Here is a 20,340-nt window from a genome sequence, read left to right as displayed (position 1 = left end):
ACCACTAGTTTCACCATCTTCACCCCCATCTTCACCCACACCACCTCCACCACCACCATAGTTCAATATGGCGAGTGCAATAAAGTTACTAGTATTCAAAGGAGTAGGGAATGAAGATCCAGACCAATTTTGGTTCATGGTAAAGGCTATATGGGAAGCACAAGGAGTCACGGATGACAACATAAAGAAGGTGACGCTGGTAAGCACGTTGCAGGATCGCGCACTGATGTGGTACATTAAGCATTCTAATGACAATCCAAATACAAGGATCGCAGATATCCAAGATGCGCCAAACAAGGAATTTAGTAGGCCAAAATCAGAGACACAGTTGATTATCAGGTTTAAGGAAATCATGATGCTTCTAGGCGAGACCCCCTAGGAGCTGGATCAGAGACTAAAGGGTATGAGTCGTGAAGCCAACATGACCTTGACGGATGGGCAACACCGCACATGTTTTGTAGCGTCACTAACGCTGCGTCCAAGGACCACGTTGTCATAGCAAAAGCTATCTACTCAGGTCGAAACCTTGGAGTTTGTAATGAGGCTGCACCCCAATACAATATCCTAGCATAGGATTGCAAAAATTCCACGCGCAGTTGAAAAACTTGTGTCTTAAGATGCAGAGCCTGAAACAAGACAGGACAGCTCACCGAGAAGCACATGAGTAGGTATGGTGCATAAAGTTCAAAGGCCAGGGACATGACAAGGACCATTGTCCAGTCTTCGTGAAATACCTAGCGGGAAGAGGGCCAATGCCATTGAGACCAAAGGCATAAGCAGGGCCGAGCGTAGTGCCTGCATTATGGTGCGTGATTTGTCAGATAGGAGGGAAGCATGCTACAAATAACTGCCACCTATTACAGAAGTATATGCAGACATCCCAGCAACTGTTCTATAATTTCTGTAGGTCAGTAGGCCATGATGAGCATACCTGTAGAATTTATGAACTAATGATGGATCAGACTCCTACTTACAGAGTTCATACCAAAGCACGAACCCTTGATCAAAATGCGGGTATGGTGCACACTGGATTTCAGGGACGTGGATGAGGTCGAGGTGGAATGGGACCAAGAAGGAGTCGTGGACAGTTGATTTGTTACAATTGCGGAGGGCCAGGGCATTATGCCTGTGATTGTACAAATCTGATGAGAACATCATGTTTATATTGTACCCAATTTGATCATGAGATGGAGGATTGCGCCACACTAATAGTGAGGTTGCGCGATAAAGGAATACTCCAGCCTCCCCCAACTCAGAACCTGCGAATGAGGAGGTCTGAGCCACGCAAAGAGGAGCCGAATGTAAACATAATTCTACGAAGTAGTATCATGATAGGAGATGACAAAAGTAAGTAGCCAGATTGACAAGAATCCTGATGCAAGAGGACGATAAGCGGATGACTCTAAAACCCAAGAGTTCAGATCTTTCTCTAATGGCAAAGAAGAATCCCATCATAGGGAAAGTAAATGTAGGACAGAAAGGCGGAAGTACACCACAGAGAAAACCACCTCAAGGTATGTCCTCAAACATAAGTGATTCAGGACCCAAATGTTTTTATTGTGGTAGAGTTGGTCACATAGCTAAAAATTGTCAGAAGAAGAAGTTTGATGAAGGTCACCATAGACATAAGAAGCATGCTGGACATTTTTCTGATGAAGCTCAGAATCAGAATCTCAGATTGTTTATATATGATTTTGCGTTCTCTGTTAAGGATGATGAACTAGAAACTTTGTTTGTGGACTCAAGAGCTTCCACTCACATGACAGGTAACAGACATTGGTTTGAGAATTTTAAAGAAAGTAGTAGTGGTGCAAATATCTACCTTGGTGATGATAGAGGGTACCAAATCAAAGGGTATGGTAATCTTTCTATCATTTTGCCTAATGGAAATATTAGACATATTCAAAATATAAGGTATGTACCAGGAACAAAAAAGAACGTGATCTATGTTTCTATGCTAACAGATCAAAAACTTAAGGTAGAGTTTTTTAAGTCTTATTGTGTTATTAAAGATCTATTAGATCGTATGAAGCCAACTGCCACATGTATTCGAGTGGGAGGATTTTATAAGATAAATGTAAGAAGCGCACCACACCAAGCCTTGACCTCATCGGTTATGACTGCGGAAGACTTATGGCATCAAATATTTGGTCCTATCAACTTCAATGACCTGCTGCTACTTCAAAAACAAGGTATGGTCAATGGTTTTCCTATTTTAAAGAATGTTCATGTTGATTGTGAAGCATGTGCTCCTGGGAAGATGCATAGGGATGAGTTTCCTACAAATGTAGATAGAAAGAAGATAAATATACTAGAGCTTGTGCACACTGATTTGTGTGGTCTGATCCAAACGAGGTCATTAGGAGGTGCCTATTATTTTCTATTGTTTGTTGATGATTGCACAATATTTACTTAGGTATATTTTCTCATAAGGAAGATTCATACTTTTGAATATTTTAAAGAGTTTAGAAGCATGATTAAAAAACAGACAGCAAAATTCATCAAAATTCTCCAATCGGATCAAGGGGGAGAATACAAGAAGGGTGGTTTCATAAAATATTGCAAGGACCATGGGATAGTTTAGCAGTTCATAGTACCCCACACTCCTCAACATAACAGGGTTGTAGAGAGGAAGAAGAGAACCCTTGTGGAGTGCGCTCGAAGCATGTTAAAAGGTAAGAATCTGTGTAATGGCTTTTGGGCAAGAGCAATAAATATTGCAATATATTTGAAGAATAGGAGTCCAACAAAGAGCCTTGATTTTAAAACTCTAGTCAAAGCTTTATTGAGTTTTAAGCCTGTAGTTAATTATTTAAGATTTTTTGGCTCCAAAGATTTTTCTCATGTTTCAAAACAGGGTAGGAAGTGTTAGCTCTGCTATGTTCTTTGATACTTGATGGATCAAAATAGGTGTTGAGCAGTGCTGGTTTGGTTGTATAAGGCTGGCAGCGGTTTTTCATGCTTTCTCCTTCATTTTCCCTTTTCTCCTTATAACTCCCACACCTTCGTTTCCACCTCCTCTTCCATTCTCCTATTTCTCCCCTAACCCATTATTTTCATGTCTCTCTATAGTCTTTTGTAAACCCCGCCTAAACCCTTTTTCGGGCTCCCAGGCTTCTTTTGGTTTAAAACCTATAAACCCCCGAAAACCTTTATAAATCCCGATAACCCTTTAAAACCCCGCATTAACCTATTTTTATTTTAACCCTGGCTATAAAGTCTTAATCATATAACGCGCGCATATAATTAAAAACATAACCTATCGGTGGGCCCCTTACCTATCATATCACCTATCATATCAACCAAAATGCATGTTAATTCTCCACCATCTGATCATCTCGCGGAGATCCAACGATTGGCGCTTCCCCCGCTCCACGAACCTGCACGACTGATAACCCACGGGAAAGAGGTTTCTCGCCAGCCACGTGTCATAATTTAATAGGATCGCTCCTCCCCGTACGTAAACCACCTCTCTCGAAAAGCGGTGCGGGGAAACCGCTTACTGCCAACGTACCCTTTCCCCACTCATTAACGCTCTCGCATCTTGGCCACCCGTGAGCCGTCGGATCTCCCCGATCACGATCCGACGGTCCATGATCCTCCTTTTCGCCTACCCGCCCGATAGCCTCTCAGATCGAATCTCCATTGTTCTTTCACATCATTTGACGACCCAGACTCCTCCATCCACATATGTCTTCCGATGGCCCGCGCAGTCCGATCTCCACCATCCATTTGAGCCATCCAACGGCCAGCGTTCTTTCTCGGCTTTTCGACCATTTTCAATGCATTTTTCAAAGTTTTTGGCTTGTCCCATGCACACAAAGAAGGAAGAGATGATCCGGAAATCTGCACATGAATTCCTCAGCTACAACATTTAAAGAACAACATGGTCAAGGACGAGAAGGACGATCCTCGAGCAGCTCAATGATTGCAGCAGTTATGGAAAATTATTCAGTTAATATTTCACTTGTTCAGGAAGGACATCAAAGTACAGAAAGAGCCATTTTGTTCATTAAAAACAATCAATATGTATCAAAGACCATATCTATTTGTAAATGCAGTTGGTGGTCAATTATGACCTCTCCACGCATGAGTTTGCCGAGCAATTTTGTAGTCAACCTCCATATATACTCAGGAAAAAGATGTAATCAGGTTGACGAGTGTTATTTTTTTGTAAGCTTCAACTTCTGGAGACTGTAACTACTGTGACACCTGCAGCTTCTGGTCTTCACTTTCAACTAATGCAAGCTTCTTTTGCTGTCAATTGATCACTTTCACTTCTGCTTCTTTGTTCCATGCTATGCCTGTTATGCATTTTTAATCTGCTTTGATGTTTAGCATTAGAGGGGCTGTCATCCCACCTCTGTGTTATAATCTAGTTAGTATTATTGAATGTATGCAGGTTTCTGTTGTTTTAATGCCAGAGAGTTGTCATCCTGTCTTTGTATTAAGAAATAGATTTACAGACCTTTTAACTGGTTGCAGCCGGCCATCACAGGGTCCTGTGCATCTGCTGGTGTGGTCAGTATTCTCCATCATCACATTTTATCTCAAACTGTGAGTAATTGGTGGTCTAAAGCCTTGTAGTCTGGGGGTGTTCACCCATGTCTCGGGTTAAGCATAGTAGAAGTGGTTATCTGTCTTGAATATGCAGCATTTCTTTCATTCATCCACCATTTATCCAATTTTTTGTTGAATTTGTAATGTTCCCGAACATCTCCGAGATACAAACTAGGAGAGTTTCTTGGGGTGATAACATTAATTGGCGCTGTTGCCGGGGAGAGGAGAATTGAAGCTCAACTTCCCTAGGAGAATGACACAGTTCCAAGCTTTGATGATAGACAAGGTTTGGACACATGATCTGGTTGCAATAATCTATTTGGTGACTCCACTGGAAGAAGACCATCCTTTGGTGACTCCACATTGAAGTTCTGGCTCAGTTTGTGAGACATACTCGAAGAAATCCTCAAAAATCTCCAGCTGAACCATTGCCTAACCTTGAGAGGATTGTCAAATAGAAGAAAGCATCACAGAAAGGGGCATCAGGATCAGGTAAGCCCAATAAAGGTCATTCATCTCTGAAAGATAAATTTATAGCTGAAGAATTACAGTTTGAAGACTTAGAGCCCAGTATTGTTAATAAGGAAATTCCTTCAGAGATTAATTCAGTCCCTTGTACAGTTAGTTCCCCTTTGAATCTCAGTCCAAAGAAAACTTCCAATTCAGTCCAAATCATCCATTTGTCTCCGCCATCCATCACATTACTCCCTACCATTCAAACTGCTAGTATTCTTTCACATATTCCAATCTTGGCAGGACAGCAAGCACCTACGAAGATTGAGAGAATTGTTGCTGCAAGATATGTACCTTTAGTCTTGTCTGTTCCTTTAAACCCTATGTCTGTGGGAGAATATCAGAAATATATGCCTAAATTCACTGGAACAGAGGGAGTGATAGCAGAAGAACATCTTGAAGCTTTTTACAGTTATGCTGATAATTTAGATATAAGTGAAAATGATGTGTGGATGAGAGTTTTTGTCTAGAGCCTTGATGGAGAGGCTAGGAAGTGGTTTAGAGAATTACCCCAGAGATCTATAACTCATATTGAAGCATTAGATGATGCGTTTTTGAAGCAATGGGGAGATAAAAAAGACTACTTGTATTATCATACTGAGTTTGGTAATATGAGGAGGGAAAATGGTGAATATTTAGCTGATTTTAATAAAAGATTCAATCGAATGTATAGTAAGATACCAGCTGAGGTAAAGCCTACTCCTACCTCTACCAAACTAACTTATGCCAATGCTTTTGACTCTAATTTTTGCCTGTTGTTGAGAGAAAGAAGATGTGCTACACTGGCAGACATGCAGGATGCAGCCCTAGAAGTAGAGTCTAATATCATGGCAGAATAAAAGCTCAAAAGTCAAGCTAACAGGAGAAGACAGATAAAGCAGGCTTCTACTTCTTCAGCATCATCTTCAGAGCCTAAATTAGACAAGATGACTAAGATGATAGAATCATTATCTTCTGAAATTTCTAAGCTGAAAGTTGAATAGAATTCAGGGAAAAAAAGGCAGCAAAACGCATTTGCTCAAAGAAATCCAAATCCTTTCAGAAGAGCAAATGAGCAGTTACAAATAATTCAGAGGGGTGAAGAAACAAAGGAAGAACAAAAAGTTAAATCTCCCTTCCAAAACGTATTCATGGAGGAGGAACAATTTGAAGAGAATGAGGATGAAATTCACTGCATGGAAGATAAAGGCAGCGCTGCATTTTTGACTTTGGCCGCTTATGAAGAGTCTTTGTTGCAGGAACAAGACAGTCAAGAATGGGATAGAGAAGTTTTCCTACAAGCTGAGGTATAACTTGAGATCAAATGCAAAAAATGTTAAAGAAAATCCTACCCAAAGAGCTGCTGTCCAAACAGAACCACAAAATATCACGCAGAGAAGACCAACAGTTGATCCAGTCATCCTCAAAGCTCCAGTTCAAGAGGTAAAAGGTTCTGATAAATCATCTTCTTCTTTCAGCTTTGAGTCAGAAGTTCAGAAATTGAAAATATCTGTGCCTTTGGTAGAGTTGGTGAAGAGTGAAGTATTTAGAAAGCTTGTCCTTGAAGCCCTTGAGCTAGAAACCAAACAAACCTCCACTGACTCTGTCAATTTGCAAGATGATAAGCCTGCCATTGTGCTTAGCCCTATGATTGAACCTACTGATAATAATTCTCCATATTTTTATGTCTCATTGACCATTCATGACAAAATCCTCCACAATTTCCTGCTAGACACAGGGGCCAGCCACAATTTAATGCCTAAAGCTGTCATGGAAGAGTTAGGCGTTGAGATCACTATACACTATCATGATTTATTTTCTTTTGATTCAAGGAAGGTGAAATGTCTTGGATTGATTAAAGATCTGGCCATTACTTTAACTCAGCTGCCCATGAAGAGTATGATGATGGATATTGTGGTAGCAGATGTCCCTCCTCAGTTTGGCATGTTGTTGTCCAGAGGGTGGATTAAGAGACTAGGTGGGACCTTACAGAATGATCTATCTTATGCAACTGTCCCAGTTTTTGGAGAGGAAAGTAGGAGATTGTATAGAGAGGCACAACTGGCATATATCATCAGTGATGAGAATAATCCTACAAATCATCCAATATATGCAGTGGACATTGATTTTGGAGCATGTATTCTCCAAATACAAGAATCTCAAAAGGCCTCAATGCAGATCAGGAAACCGACAGTTCAAGCCGAAGAAGATCAAGGAAGTCAAGTCTGGGATATGTTTTTTGATGGAGCATGTTCCAGGGAAACTACAGGAGCAAGGGTGGTGTTAGTATCTCCAAAGAAAGAAAGTATTCAGCTGTTTTTTTAAGCTGGTTTTTCAAGTCACGAACAATATAGCAGAGTATGAGGCTTTGTTGTTGGGCCTTAATGTAGCAAAAGACAGAGGAATCAAGAATATGAAAGTGTTTGGAGATTCTGATTTGATCATTCAGCAAGTAAATAAAGCCTTTCAAGCAAAGCACCCAAGGCTAAAAGCATACAGAAATGAGGTATGGAGAATCAGAGATTCTTTTGATTATATTTGTATTTCATATATTCCTAGAGCCCAAAATCATCTTGTTGATTCCCTTGTTGTGTCTGCTAGTCTATTTATACCTCCTTTGCCTCCCAGACTAATTGATGAAGTGCAAATGAAATACAGACCTTCCTTACCTGATAATGTTCACCATTGGAAAGTTTTTGAAGATGATGATGAGATAAAAAGGTTCCTTCAAGTCATTGAAGAGTTTTCTGAATTGCAAATTGACCAAGAGAATGATGCCTTGCAAAAAATCCCCCAATCCCAGCTTAGAAATAAAATTGATAAAGACAGCATTGTCCAGCTTCCTAGTAACCATATTCCTAAGGGTCTAATTCCTCTTGAAAGATTGTTTGACCACAATGTGCCTTACAAAGCTGCCCAAAAAGAAGACCAATCTGCAGTCTGTAAGCATGATAGAGGAAGTCCAGGTCAGCCTAAATATATAAATTTGTCCACTCATTTGTATGTTGATCAAAGTGCTAAATATTGCAATTTAATGAGGAAATTTGCTAATGTGTTTGCCTGGGAGTATAGTGATCTGAAAAAGTATGATAAGAATATAATTCAACATAAAATCCCTCTGGAAAAAGACATTGTTCCTTTCAAACAGAAGTTGAGACCAATAAATCCTATGCTTCTTCCACTAATTGAAAAAGAAATTAAAAAATTGTTGGCTGCCAAGATCATAGTCCCTCTCAAGTATTCAAAATGGGTAGCCAATTTGGTGGTGGTAAGGAAGAAGAGTGGAGAAATCAGACTGTGTGTTGATTTTAGAAATTTAAAAAAACGCTCAAAGAAAGACAACTATCCTCTGCCAAATATGGAGCATTTGCTGCAAAAGGTCTCAGGAGCCAAAGTTATGTCTTTCTTGGATGGTTTTTCAGGTTTCAATCAGATTGTTGTGCACCCAGATGACTAAGAGAACACTGCATTCACCACTCCTTGGGGCACTTTTATGTATGCCAAAATGCCTTTTGGGTTGATGAATGCTGGAGCAACCTTTCAGAGAGCTATGGATATAGCATTTGCGAGGGAGAAGGATAAATTTGTCCTCATCTACCTTGATGATATAACAGTTTACTCCGGCAGCCATCAAAATCATTTAAAACATTTGAAAAAAGTGTTTTTGAAGTGCAGAAGGTTTGGAATTTCAGTCAATCCCAAAAAATCTCAATTTGCTTTAGAAGAAGGCAAGCTGTTAGGACATGTTGTGTCTGCTGCAGGTGTCCGAATTGACCCAGAAAGAGTCAAAGCCATACAGACTTTCTTTGTCCTTAGATCAAAGAAGGATATTCAGTCTTTTCTGGGAAAAATTAATTTTGTCAGGAGGTTTATTCCAAATTTTGCAGAATTAGTAAAGCATGTCACCTCCATGTTGAAGAAAGGGGCAGAAATAAAGTGGACTGATATAGCAAGAAAATCATTTGATTCCATCAAGAAATCCATTATGGAAGCTCCCACACTAAGCAACCCATATTACAGCAAGGAGTTCCATATTTTCTCATTTTCCTCTGAAGACACCATTGTAGCAGTTTTATTGCAGCAAGATGAAAAAGGTTTAGAACATCCAGTAGCATTTTTTAGCAAAAACTTGAGGGATGCTGAAATAAGGTATGATATTATACAAAAACAGGCATATGCTCTTATTAAATTCTTAAAGGCTTTCAGAGTTTATATCTTGCATTCAAAAATAATTGCATATGTGCCTTCTGTTGCAATAAAAGATGTCTTTACTCAAACTGATGCTGATGGAAGAAGGGAAAAATGGATTGAAAAGATGATAGAATTTAACATAGAGATGAAGCCCACTAAACTAGTCAGAGGTCAGGGTCTTGCCAAATTATTAGCTGAAGAAAATTGCAGGTCTTTAGATATTGATTTCATGTGCGCTATTGCAGAAAATGGTCAGACAGATAAAGAAGAGGAAGCAGCTGAAACAGAGAGAAAGCAGTCAGTGGCCAAAAATCTAGCTTCATGTAACTGGTATGCTGAAATAATTAATTTCTTGCTGAAGCTAGAGATCCCTTCAGGATTTACTCAAAGTCAGGCCAGAACTTTAAAACTTAGAGCAGCAAAATATTGCATCAATGAAAATCTACTCTACTGGAGGGATCCATCTGGAATATTTTTAAGGTGTCTGGACAAAGAACAGTCAAGAGAAGTTATGCAGCAGTTTCATAACAGCATGTGTGGAGGGCACCATTATTGGAAAACTACAGCCCATAAAATTCTCAGAGCTGGGTACTATTGGCCCACTTTATTTTCTGATGTATTTGTTTTTGTTAAATCTTGCGAAAGGTGCTAAATATTTGAAGGAAAACAGTAGTTGAAATCCCTGCCCTTGAAACCAATTCAGGCAAAATGACCTTTTCAACAGTGGGGTTTGGATTTCATTGGAGAAATCAATCCACATTCTAATGGCTAGCACAGATGGATATTAGTAGCCACTGACTATTTTACCAAGTGGATTGAGGCAGTCCCTACTAGGAAAGCTGATCATAATGTGTTCATGAAATTTTTGACAGAAAATATCTTCAGCAGATTTGGTTGTCCACATAAATTAATAACAGATAATGCAGTAGCCTTCAGAGCAAAAGAATTGGTGTAAATGTATGATTCAATGGGTATCAAGCTTGTTCATTCCACCTCATATTATCCACAGGGAAATGGTCTACCAGAATCCTCTAATAAAAGTCTGATCAGGATAATTAAAAAGTTGTTAGAGGACAATAAAAAGAATTGGGATTCAAAGCTCAAGTATGCACTGTGGGCTGACAGAGTGACCATTAAAAATCCACAGGCAATTCTCCTTTCAAGCTAGTATATGGCACTGATGTTGTATTCCCAATTCAGTTAACTCTCCCTGTGGCAAAATTCCTTCAAGAAGAACAGGATGAGGAAGAAGACATGGCAGAAAGGATCATTGATTTAGCAGAGGTACATCAGATTAGAGAACAGCTGGTTGAACAGGCTACAACACATCAGAAAAAGATCAAGGAAGCCTTTGACAAAAAGGCAAAAACAAATAATTTTCAGATTGGTGACTTGGTTGTGAAGTGGGATGCATTGAAGGAAAAGAAAGGCAACCATGGGAAATTTGATGCTTTCTGGATAGGGCCTTTCATCATTTCACAGGTTCAAGGGAACAACACCTTCATACTGAAAAGTATGGGGGGAGAAGCAGTTTTTGATGACCCAGTTAATGGAGGGTTTTTGAAAGTTTATGTGATTTAAGGCCTTTGGACTTAAACATTGTAAATATTGTGTTTTTATCAATTTTAGTATAGATGCAGTAGACTCCATGCCCAATGGAACACTAGGAATTTTGTTAATTGGTTTTCACCTAGGAAGGCATTGATTTGCAGGTTCTTGAGACCTCATAGGGAGGATCTCATCCCCAGAAGGAGCTAGTGTTAGCTTTGCTATGTTTTTTTATACTTGATGGATCAAAATAGGTGTTGAGCAGTGCTGGTTTGGTTGTATAAGGTTGGCAGCAGTTTTTCATGCTTTCTCCTTCATTTTCCCTTTTCTCCTTATAACTCCCACACCTCCGTTTCCACCTCCTCTTCCATTCTCCTATTTCGCCCCTAACCCATTATTTTCATGTCTCTCTATAGTCTTTTGTAAACCCTGCCTAAACCCTTTTTCGAGCTCCCGAGCTTCTTTTCGTTTAAAACCTATAAACCCCCGAAAACCTTTATAAATCCCGATAACCCTTTAAAACCCCGCATTAACCTATTTTTATTTTAACCCTGGCTATAAAGTCTTAATCATATAACGCATGCATATAATTAAAACATAACCTATAGGCAGGCCCCTTACCTATCACATCACCTCTCATATGAACCAAAACGCATGTTAATTCTCCACCGTCCGATCATCCCGTGAAGATCCAACGATTGACGCTTCCCCCACTCCGCGAACCTACACAACTGATAACTTGGAGGAAAGTGGTTTCCTGCCAGCCACGTGTCATAATTTAACAGGATCGCTCCTCCACGTACGTAAACCACCTCTCCCGAAAAGCGGTGAGGAGAAACCGCTTACCACCAATGTACCCTTTCCCCGCTCATTACGTTCTCGCATCTTGGCTGCCCATCAGCCGTCGGATCTCCCCGATCATGATAGCCTCTCAGATCGAATCTCCACCGTTCATTCACATCATCCAATGGCCCAGACTCCTCCATCCACATATGTCTTCCGATGGCCCGCGTAGTCCGATCTCTGTCGTCCATTTGAGCCATCCAACGGCCAGCGTTCTTTCTCAGCTCTTCAACCATTTTCAATGCATTCTTCAAAGTTTTTGGCTTGTCCCATGCACACAAAGAAGGAAGATATGATCCAGAAATATACACATGAATTCCTCAGCTACCACATTTAAAGAACAGCATGGTCAAGGATGAGAAGGACGATCCTCGAGCAACTCAATGACTACAGCAGTTATGGAAATTTATTCAGTTAATATTTCACCTGTTCAGGAAGGACATCAAAGTACACAAAGATCCATTTTGTTCATTAAAAATAATCAATATGTATCAAAGACCATATCTAATTGTAAATGCGGTTGGTGGTCAATTGTGACCTCTCCACGCATGAGTTTGCAGAGAAATTTTGTAGTCAACCTCCATATATACTTAGGAAAAAGATGTAATGAGGTTGATGAGTGTTATTTTGTTGTAAGCTTCAACTTCTAGAGACTGTAACTACTGTGACACCTGCAGCTTTTGGTCTTCACTTTTAGCTAATGCAAGCTTCTTTTGCTGTCAATTTCTCACTTTCACTTCTGCTTCTTTGTTCCAGGCTATGCCTGTTATGCATTTTTAATCTGCTTTGATGTTTAGCATTAGAGGGGCTGTCATCCCACCTCTGTGTTAGAATCTAGTTAGTATTATTGAATGTATGCAGGTTTTTGTTGTTTTAATTCCATAGAGCTGTCATCCTGTGTGTGTATTAAAAATAGATTTACAGACCTTTTAATTGTTTGTAGCCGGCCATCACAGGGTCCTGTGCATCTGCTGGTGTGGTCAGTATTCTCCATCATCACATTTTATCTCAAACTATGAGTAATTGGTGGTCTAAAGCCTTGTAGTCTGAGGGTGTTCACCCATGTATGGGGTTAAGCATAGTAGAAGTGGTTATCTGGCTTGAATATGCAACATTTCTTTCATTCATCCACCATTTATCCAACTTTTTGTTGAGTTTGTAATGTTCCCGAGCATCTCCGAGATACAACCTAGTGGAGTTTCTTGGGGTGATAACAGGAAGAAACTAGATTCAAAGGCCATTAAATGCATCTTTGTTGGGTACTACACAGAGTTTAAAACTTATAAATTGTTTAATCCATCTACTCATAAAGTGTTTGCAAGTAAAGATGTGGTATTCCATGAGTAGGTTGATGATGGAAAACATGAAAAAAGAAATGAATATTTTCACATACCTTTGCTAATGGAAGATGGAAGTGATGATAGGGACAACCATGAGCAACAATAACAGTAGTAGAAAAATGATGATGTGGATGGTACAGATGCAGGTAGTAGGCCAAGTCTACCAAGGGATGATCAGAACAGATTTGAAACTAGTCCACAACTCCGAGATCAAGTAGGAAAATTCAGTTGCCAACAAGATATAGGGATCATGCTCTTATAACTAGTATGTTAAATGTTATTGAACCCTATAATTATAAAGAATCAAGTCAATATAGTGAATGGAGGGTATTCATGGAAGAGGAATATGAGCCAATACTTCAAAAAAAAAAGCATGGGATCTAGTTGAGCTACCTAAAGGCAAACAAAACATAGGTTGCAAATGGTTATACAATCCTAAATTTAATGCAGATGGGAGCATATACAAATATAAAGCTAGGCTAGTTGCAAAGGGATTCTTGCAAAAATAAGGCATAAACTATGAGGGAACCTTTGCCCCTGTAGCTAAATTAAACACAATCATAATGTCAATTGCCTTAGCTACCAAACATCATTGCATGATACACCAACTAGACATGAAATCTGCATTCTTAAATGGAGAACTAAAAGAAGAATAGTATTTAATGCAACCTGAAGGGTTTGTTAAAGAGGGGGAGGAACATTTAGCATGTAGATTGAATAAATCATTGCATAGACTAAAATAGGCACCCAGGTCATGGTATGATAAAAATAATTCATTTTTCCTACAACATAGTTATATAAGAAGCAAGGATAACCCTAATTTGTATATTGTGTTTGATGAAAAGGGGAAAATTGTTTTGATTTCTATATATGTAGATGATCTTATGATTATAGGAAATGTTGATGAACTCATTAAATAAATCGAAGAACAGATGTCACAGGTTTTTGAGATGAAAAGTCTCAGAGAGTCACACTATTGTTTGGGTCTAGAAATGTGGAGGGATTCTGATCAGAATTTTCTGTCATAGGTAAAGTATGTCAGGAGCCTATTGAATAAGTTCAAAATGGATCATTGCAAAGTAGCATCAATGCCTTTATAGTAGAATACCAAACTTCATAATAATGATGGTTCAAAGGAGGTTGATGAAACATTGTATAGATAGTTGGTTGGAAGTCTAATTTACTTGACTACAACTAGGTTAGATTTGGCTTTTGCAGTTAGTGTATTGAGCCAATTCATGTAAAATCGTCTTGAGAATGATTGGGTTGTAGCGAAAGGCGTCTTAAGATATCTTCAACAAACCTTAGACTTTGGTATTAAATATATTGATTCGTTTGATGTTAGATTGACAGGTTTCTTAAAATCAGATTGGGCTGGAAATCTAGATGATCGACGATCCAAAACAGGTTATGCATTCAGCATTGGGTATGGGGTCATTGCATGTAGCAACAAGAAGAAGAATATTGTATCCTTGTCTTTAGTAGAAGCAGAGTAGCAAGCAATGTGGGGAGCAACATGTGAGGCAGTTTGGTTGACGAGACTTCTCTGGGATGTCAGAGAAGAACAAAAAGATGCAATTGTTATCGGATGTGATAATCAGAGCTCAATCAAACTTGCAAATAATACAGTGTTTCATAAAAACACAAAGCATATTGATACAAAGTTTCACTTTGTTAGGGATAAGGTTCAGTCAAAGGAAATCCATATTGAATATTGTAATACTTTTGACAATGCTGTAGATAGTTTTACTAAGCCTCTTGGAAGAATTAAGTTTGAGTTATTTAGGGAGATGTTAGGAGTGCTAGTGAACCATTTCTACATTAAGGGGGAGTGTTAAATTTAATGGACAAATGTAATATTGGAGTGAGTCATTTCATTAAATATAATTTTTAATTATTTAAAATTATCAGAATTGATTTTTCTACTATGTTTAATCATATTTCATAATTATTATCATCAGTACAGATTATTATCATGATTTTTTTTTACTTTATGTATTATAATCATAAAAATATTATTAAAATAAGTTTAATATGTATATTTTTGTTGAGTATCTATGCAAAAAGTAAAAAGTAATTAACAACTACAATTATTGATAGTAGAAGTTATCCATATTAGTTGCTCTAATTATTCAGCCATGAAAGTATAGTGCTTATCTATCTAAATATTTGCATAGTTATATGTATATATATATATATATATATATATAATAAAAAAGAAAATTAAAACTACTAGCTCTAAAGCAATAAAGCAATGAATGGATTTTTTTAAAATTATATAAATATAGCAAGTTTATAGTTATTAACATTTTACTATGTGATAGTTTTAACATATTTTGAAATTTCTTTGCAACTAGTAAATATATGGTGAAAATAAAAGTAACTAGCAATTGCACCAGATGTTGCAAAGGAAACGCCGTAAGGAAATTGCATAGTATTATAGAAGATGCAACGAGAGTACTTTATAAGGAGATGGGAGATAGGGGCATCCTACCTACCTAAGTAAGTTTCTAAACCAAATGTGGTGTCATCATCTGCAAAAAAACAGGTACCAAACCTAACCATTCACATTCACCATTGTTCTCTCCACATGTACCTAACCATTTCACATTCACCATTGTTCTCTCCACATGTGCTAATTTGGTAGATCAAGAACATGGCGAAGGAGTCCACCATGACATAATTTCTGGTGGACTATAGTGTAATGCCATTGTGGGGAGTTCTCTTGTAAATATGTATACTAAATGTGGTTACATAGAGAATGCACAAGTATTTCACAAAATGGATGAACGAAATGTAGTATCTTGGAATGTTACGATATTAGGGTATGTAGAGGATGCGAACGTAGACGAGGCCATGAAAGTTTTTCTTCAAATAGTTTAATGGACTGCAATACTTGATGGATATGCGCATAAGGGGTATCTTGATAAGGCTATGGAAATATTTTTGCATATGCCTAAAAAAATCCCACATTCATAGAATTCATTGATTGCAAGGTATGCTCAACATCGACATTTTAGAGAAGACCATAAGCTCTTTGATGAAATTCTTGAACAAAAGGTGATATCATGGAATTCAATGATTGCAGAATATACACAGGGGGCATTTTGATGAAGCTTTGAGGCTCTTACAATCTATGCAATTACGAGCAGTGAAGCCAAACCCCATCACCTTCATGAATATTCTACCAACTTGTTGCCATTTTCCACTTTCACAACATGGTGATAAGGTTGATGCATATATTATTAAGAGTGCAATTTAATCTTAGGAAGCTCTTTGATGAAATTCCTGAACGAAAGGTGATATCATGGAATTTAATGATTGCAAATGGAATTCAATGATTGCAGAGTATACAAGGGGGAATTTTGATGAAGCTTTGAGGCTCTTTCCATCTATGCAATTATTATGCATATATTATTAAGAATGGGATTACCTATATGCATCATGGTTTACCCAACATTTATTAGAAGACACCTATTTTGTATGCTAGGGTTTTTTAAGAAAATGAAGTGTGGTTCTTAGTAAGCTTACCAAGTATCTTTCTTCAAGAGTCTTCAAGAGACACACAGTAGAGATTTGGTTGTCACTATAAAAATATCTTTTTATAACTTTAGGCAATGCTTTTACCATAAAAGATTTGATTATGGTATCTTTCTTCAAGAATCTTCAAGAGAGATAGTAGATATTTGGTTGTCACTATAAAGCTATATGTCTATAACTTTAGGCAATGTTTTTACCATAAAAGATTTGATTGTGTAAGTTTCCACATTGTGAGAGAGAATTATAGCATCTAGAAATGAAAATATTTTACACATCCTTGCAATCCTATTCTAGTAACAAAATTCATTCCAATGGATGAAAATAAGCCACTCAAAGCACACATATTATGCATTTTTCAAATTATTGAATTTTTATAGGCACATCCAAATTGTTGAATAATTGTAACTCTCAAAATATTTTTTTGCTATTTGTAATGATATGAATTTATAAATCTAAGACCAGTGTAACTCTCTGACTAAGTCATATGACAAGATTTTCAACAACAGCTTATCTCTTCCATGTAAAGTAAGCAATCAACTTTTCAGCTTGAATCAACCCGCTCGATGATAATTGGTATGATCAGAGACAATAATTGGTATGATCAGATCTTCAAATAGTAAGTTTTTTCCCAGTTTTCCATGGCTCATTTCAAACTCGGCCCTCGGAATAACTTTGGCAGTCATTTTGTCCATATATTTGGTGATCTCAATTTCACAAGGGCCCCCTTGAACAAGCTATAATCTCGCCCCATTCATCTACCAATTCTTTGATACATTTAGACATTTGCAACAGATGCCTGTGGAGGTTTGGAAATATAAAAACCTTCACTCAAACTATAGATTGTTAGCCTGTGGAGGTTTACAAATATAAAAACCTTCACTCAAATTATTAACTTGTAGATTGTTATAAGGGCATCGATGTTATGGTATCATTGAGATTCGTCGAATAAAATAGGAGGAAAATAAATCGTGAGAATAAAAAGCTATTTATGTGTGGCTATTGAAAAAAACAAACATGATGATAGAAAAATATATAAAATAGAAGAGAAATACTCATAACCATTAAATTTCTTCAATAAAATTAATCTGAAGTTATTTTTACCATCTTTACTTTCTATATTCACTTTGGGTTGTGAGCTTCTTCTAAAAATGCAAAAATAAGAATAACAACCTTATTAAAAACCTTAATTTAAAAAAAAACAAAACAAAAAAAAAAAAACACTTCACATATAAAAGTAAAATTAAGATAAAACTTTGATCCTCAAATATGAGAGCATCTTGTGATAAAATGCAAAAAGATAAAGATAGTAAATACTAAAATTCTTGCTCACAAGGTAAAGGAAAAAATATTCTGGTTATTTTAAAGGAATCATAAAGTTAAACATTCGTTGTTATAAGAAATTTTATTAAAGTAAATTTAATATATTATTATGGAATATATTTTAATATTAATAATATATTTTATATAGATAAAATATTTAAAATGATATAAATATAATGGTTAAGAGTGGGCCTAATGGTTAAGAGCATGTGTTTCTTCCTAAAATGTCACAGGTTCAAAACCAAAGGGGGTTAGAGTATGTATGGCTTCGTAGACTTGGAAGTCAAATCGCTACGCAGAGGTGGGTCCCTTGTCCCAAAAATAAGGGGGTCTCATACACCAATTTGGTGTTTGGCTTAGCTGTGACCTTAAAAATGGAGATTATTATTATTATTATTATTATTATTATATTTTTTTTGAATTTTAAAAGTAAAAAATAAAAAATATTAATTAATATTTTGATAGGGATATTATCGTTGATCGAGATTTCGTTCAACGTTTTGGATGCACATTCCATTCATCATTAACAACATGAAGCTTTTGTGTAAATGGATGTGGATGAGCGTGAACATAGAGTTTTAGTGTAAAACTTTATTTTTCCCAACAAAAAGGACATTTTTAACAAGATTTACAGCTTGATTACACAATTGAGATATGGAAAACATTAAATGACTCGTTTTATGTAAGGTTTCATGGATATTTGGGCATTTATGCATGGATGGAGAGATTTAAAATAAACGTTGTATTGAGAGATGGGACCAATTAGTAGACTTAACAATCAAATCGCTGCGTGGAGGTGGGTCCTTTGTCCCACAAACAAGGGGGTGTCATACACCAATTTGGTGGCTGGCTTGGCTATGACCTTAAAAATGGAGATTATTATTATTATTATTATTATTATATTTTTTTGGAATTTTAAAAAGTGAAAAATAAAAAAATATTAATTAATATTTTGATAGGGATATTATCGTTGATCGAGATTTCGTTCAACGTTTTGGATGCACATTCCATTCATCATTAGCAACATAGAGCTTTTGTGTAAATGGATGCGGATGAGCGTGAAGATAGAGTTTTAGTGTAAAACTTTATTTTGCCCAACAAAAAGGACATTGTTAACAAGATTTACAACTTGATTACACAATCGAGATATGGAAAACCTTAAATGACCCATTTTATGTAAGGTTGCATGGATGTTTGGGCATTTATGCACGAATGGAGAGATTTAAAATAAACATTGTATTGAGAGATGGGACCAATTAGTGAGACTTTCTATTTGTTGCAGGTTCCATATAGTGAACATCTCAATGACAATTGAAATCATAGATGCCTAAATAAAGTCTTATTAACACAGTAAATTTTGCTATTATGAAGCCATTTATATGCGATAATGCCAATACATCTAACTGTGGTTACCGACATTGTTATCTGCAAAGCGGGTATGGGCATGAGAATTGATGATAAAACCATTAAGTAGTATAGTTTACATGGCAATTTTTTTGCATACTGTCCAATGTAAATCATTTCATGATAAGTTGCACATATTAATCCGTCACCATCACCACCCCAGCCCATACCAAATCGCGAGAAAATATAACAGATACAGAAGAATCAGCCGCTGAATTGTGATAGTACCACATTTCCTGGACCACTCAACCATATAAGGGAAAGCTCTATTTCTGAAATCTTGATGTACAAAGGTGTCTGTGCGCAGCTCCTTTTGTATCTTGCTCATAATATCCAATTGCCGATCATAAATCGTGGGGTAAGGCCTTTGAATCCCTGTTTTTCAATGCTCCATGGCGAGCCCATGGCATCCACAAGTATTCGAGGAAGAAAAGTAGCCGAAAAGGGGATATTCCAGCATGAAATAGTGTGGACAACAGACCATTAACAAATGGTAACGGATTCATTCCAGTATTTTCAATTTGATGGCAGTCACTCTTTCAACGAATTGTAACCAATTCATACCGATTTTTTCAATTTGATGGCAGTCGCTCTTTCATCATCTAACTTGTGAATCAAAGGCGGACAAAGTTGCTCTTTACATCATCTAACTTGTGAATCAAAGGTTGACAAATTTATAGGTGGCAAAGTGGGATGGGTTTTTTCAATCTGATGGCAGTCACCCTTTCCATCATCTAACTTGTGAATCAAATGCTGAAAAAGTCTCTCTTTCCATCATCTAACTTTTGAATCAAAGGTTGACAAAGTCACAGGTGGCAAGGTGGGATGGGAGGAGGGTTTGTTTCAGAGGGAATGCCTTATGCCGTAATTATTTAACTAGTATTTGCACCAAATGTTGCAAAGGAAACACATATAAATTGAGGAACAATCTAACGTTGTATAAACTGAAGTTGATTTAGGGTGCCTAAGACTATATTTTTTTATTAATTATTGAATTAATATTGCATCTAAATCTCATAAAATTCAAAATAATTCTGATCGACTTCTTTATAAGAGGGCATTAGATGAATCCAATGTGATATTGGGTGAGTCTCGTGTGGTT

At 37.2% G+C, this 20,340-nt stretch overlaps 1 protein-coding gene across 1 annotated transcript in view; it reads right to left on the bottom strand.

Annotated features, from left to right (window-relative positions):
- LOC149209507 (tubby-like F-box protein 6) overlaps positions 1-11,870 on the bottom strand; it is a 49,521-nt gene extending 37,651 nt beyond the window's left edge. Inside the window, exon 1 of the mRNA XM_089398649.1 lies at positions 11,649-11,870. Coding sequence (XP_089254775.1) covers positions 11,649-11,870 — 222 coding nt within the window. The remainder of the gene's footprint in view (positions 1-11,648) is intronic.
- Positions 11,871-20,340: the final 8,470 nt, after the last annotated feature.

Source organism: Pinus tabuliformis, chromosome 1_2 (genome assembly GCF_031772625.1).
Source record: "Pinus tabuliformis cultivar Carrire ecotype Pingquan chromosome 1_2, CPIR1, whole genome shotgun sequence".
Taxonomy (NCBI): Eukaryota; Viridiplantae; Streptophyta; class Pinopsida; order Pinales; family Pinaceae; genus Pinus; species Pinus tabuliformis.
Note: the sequence above shows the minus strand (reverse complement) of the source record. Positions and strands in the feature narration are given on the sequence as shown.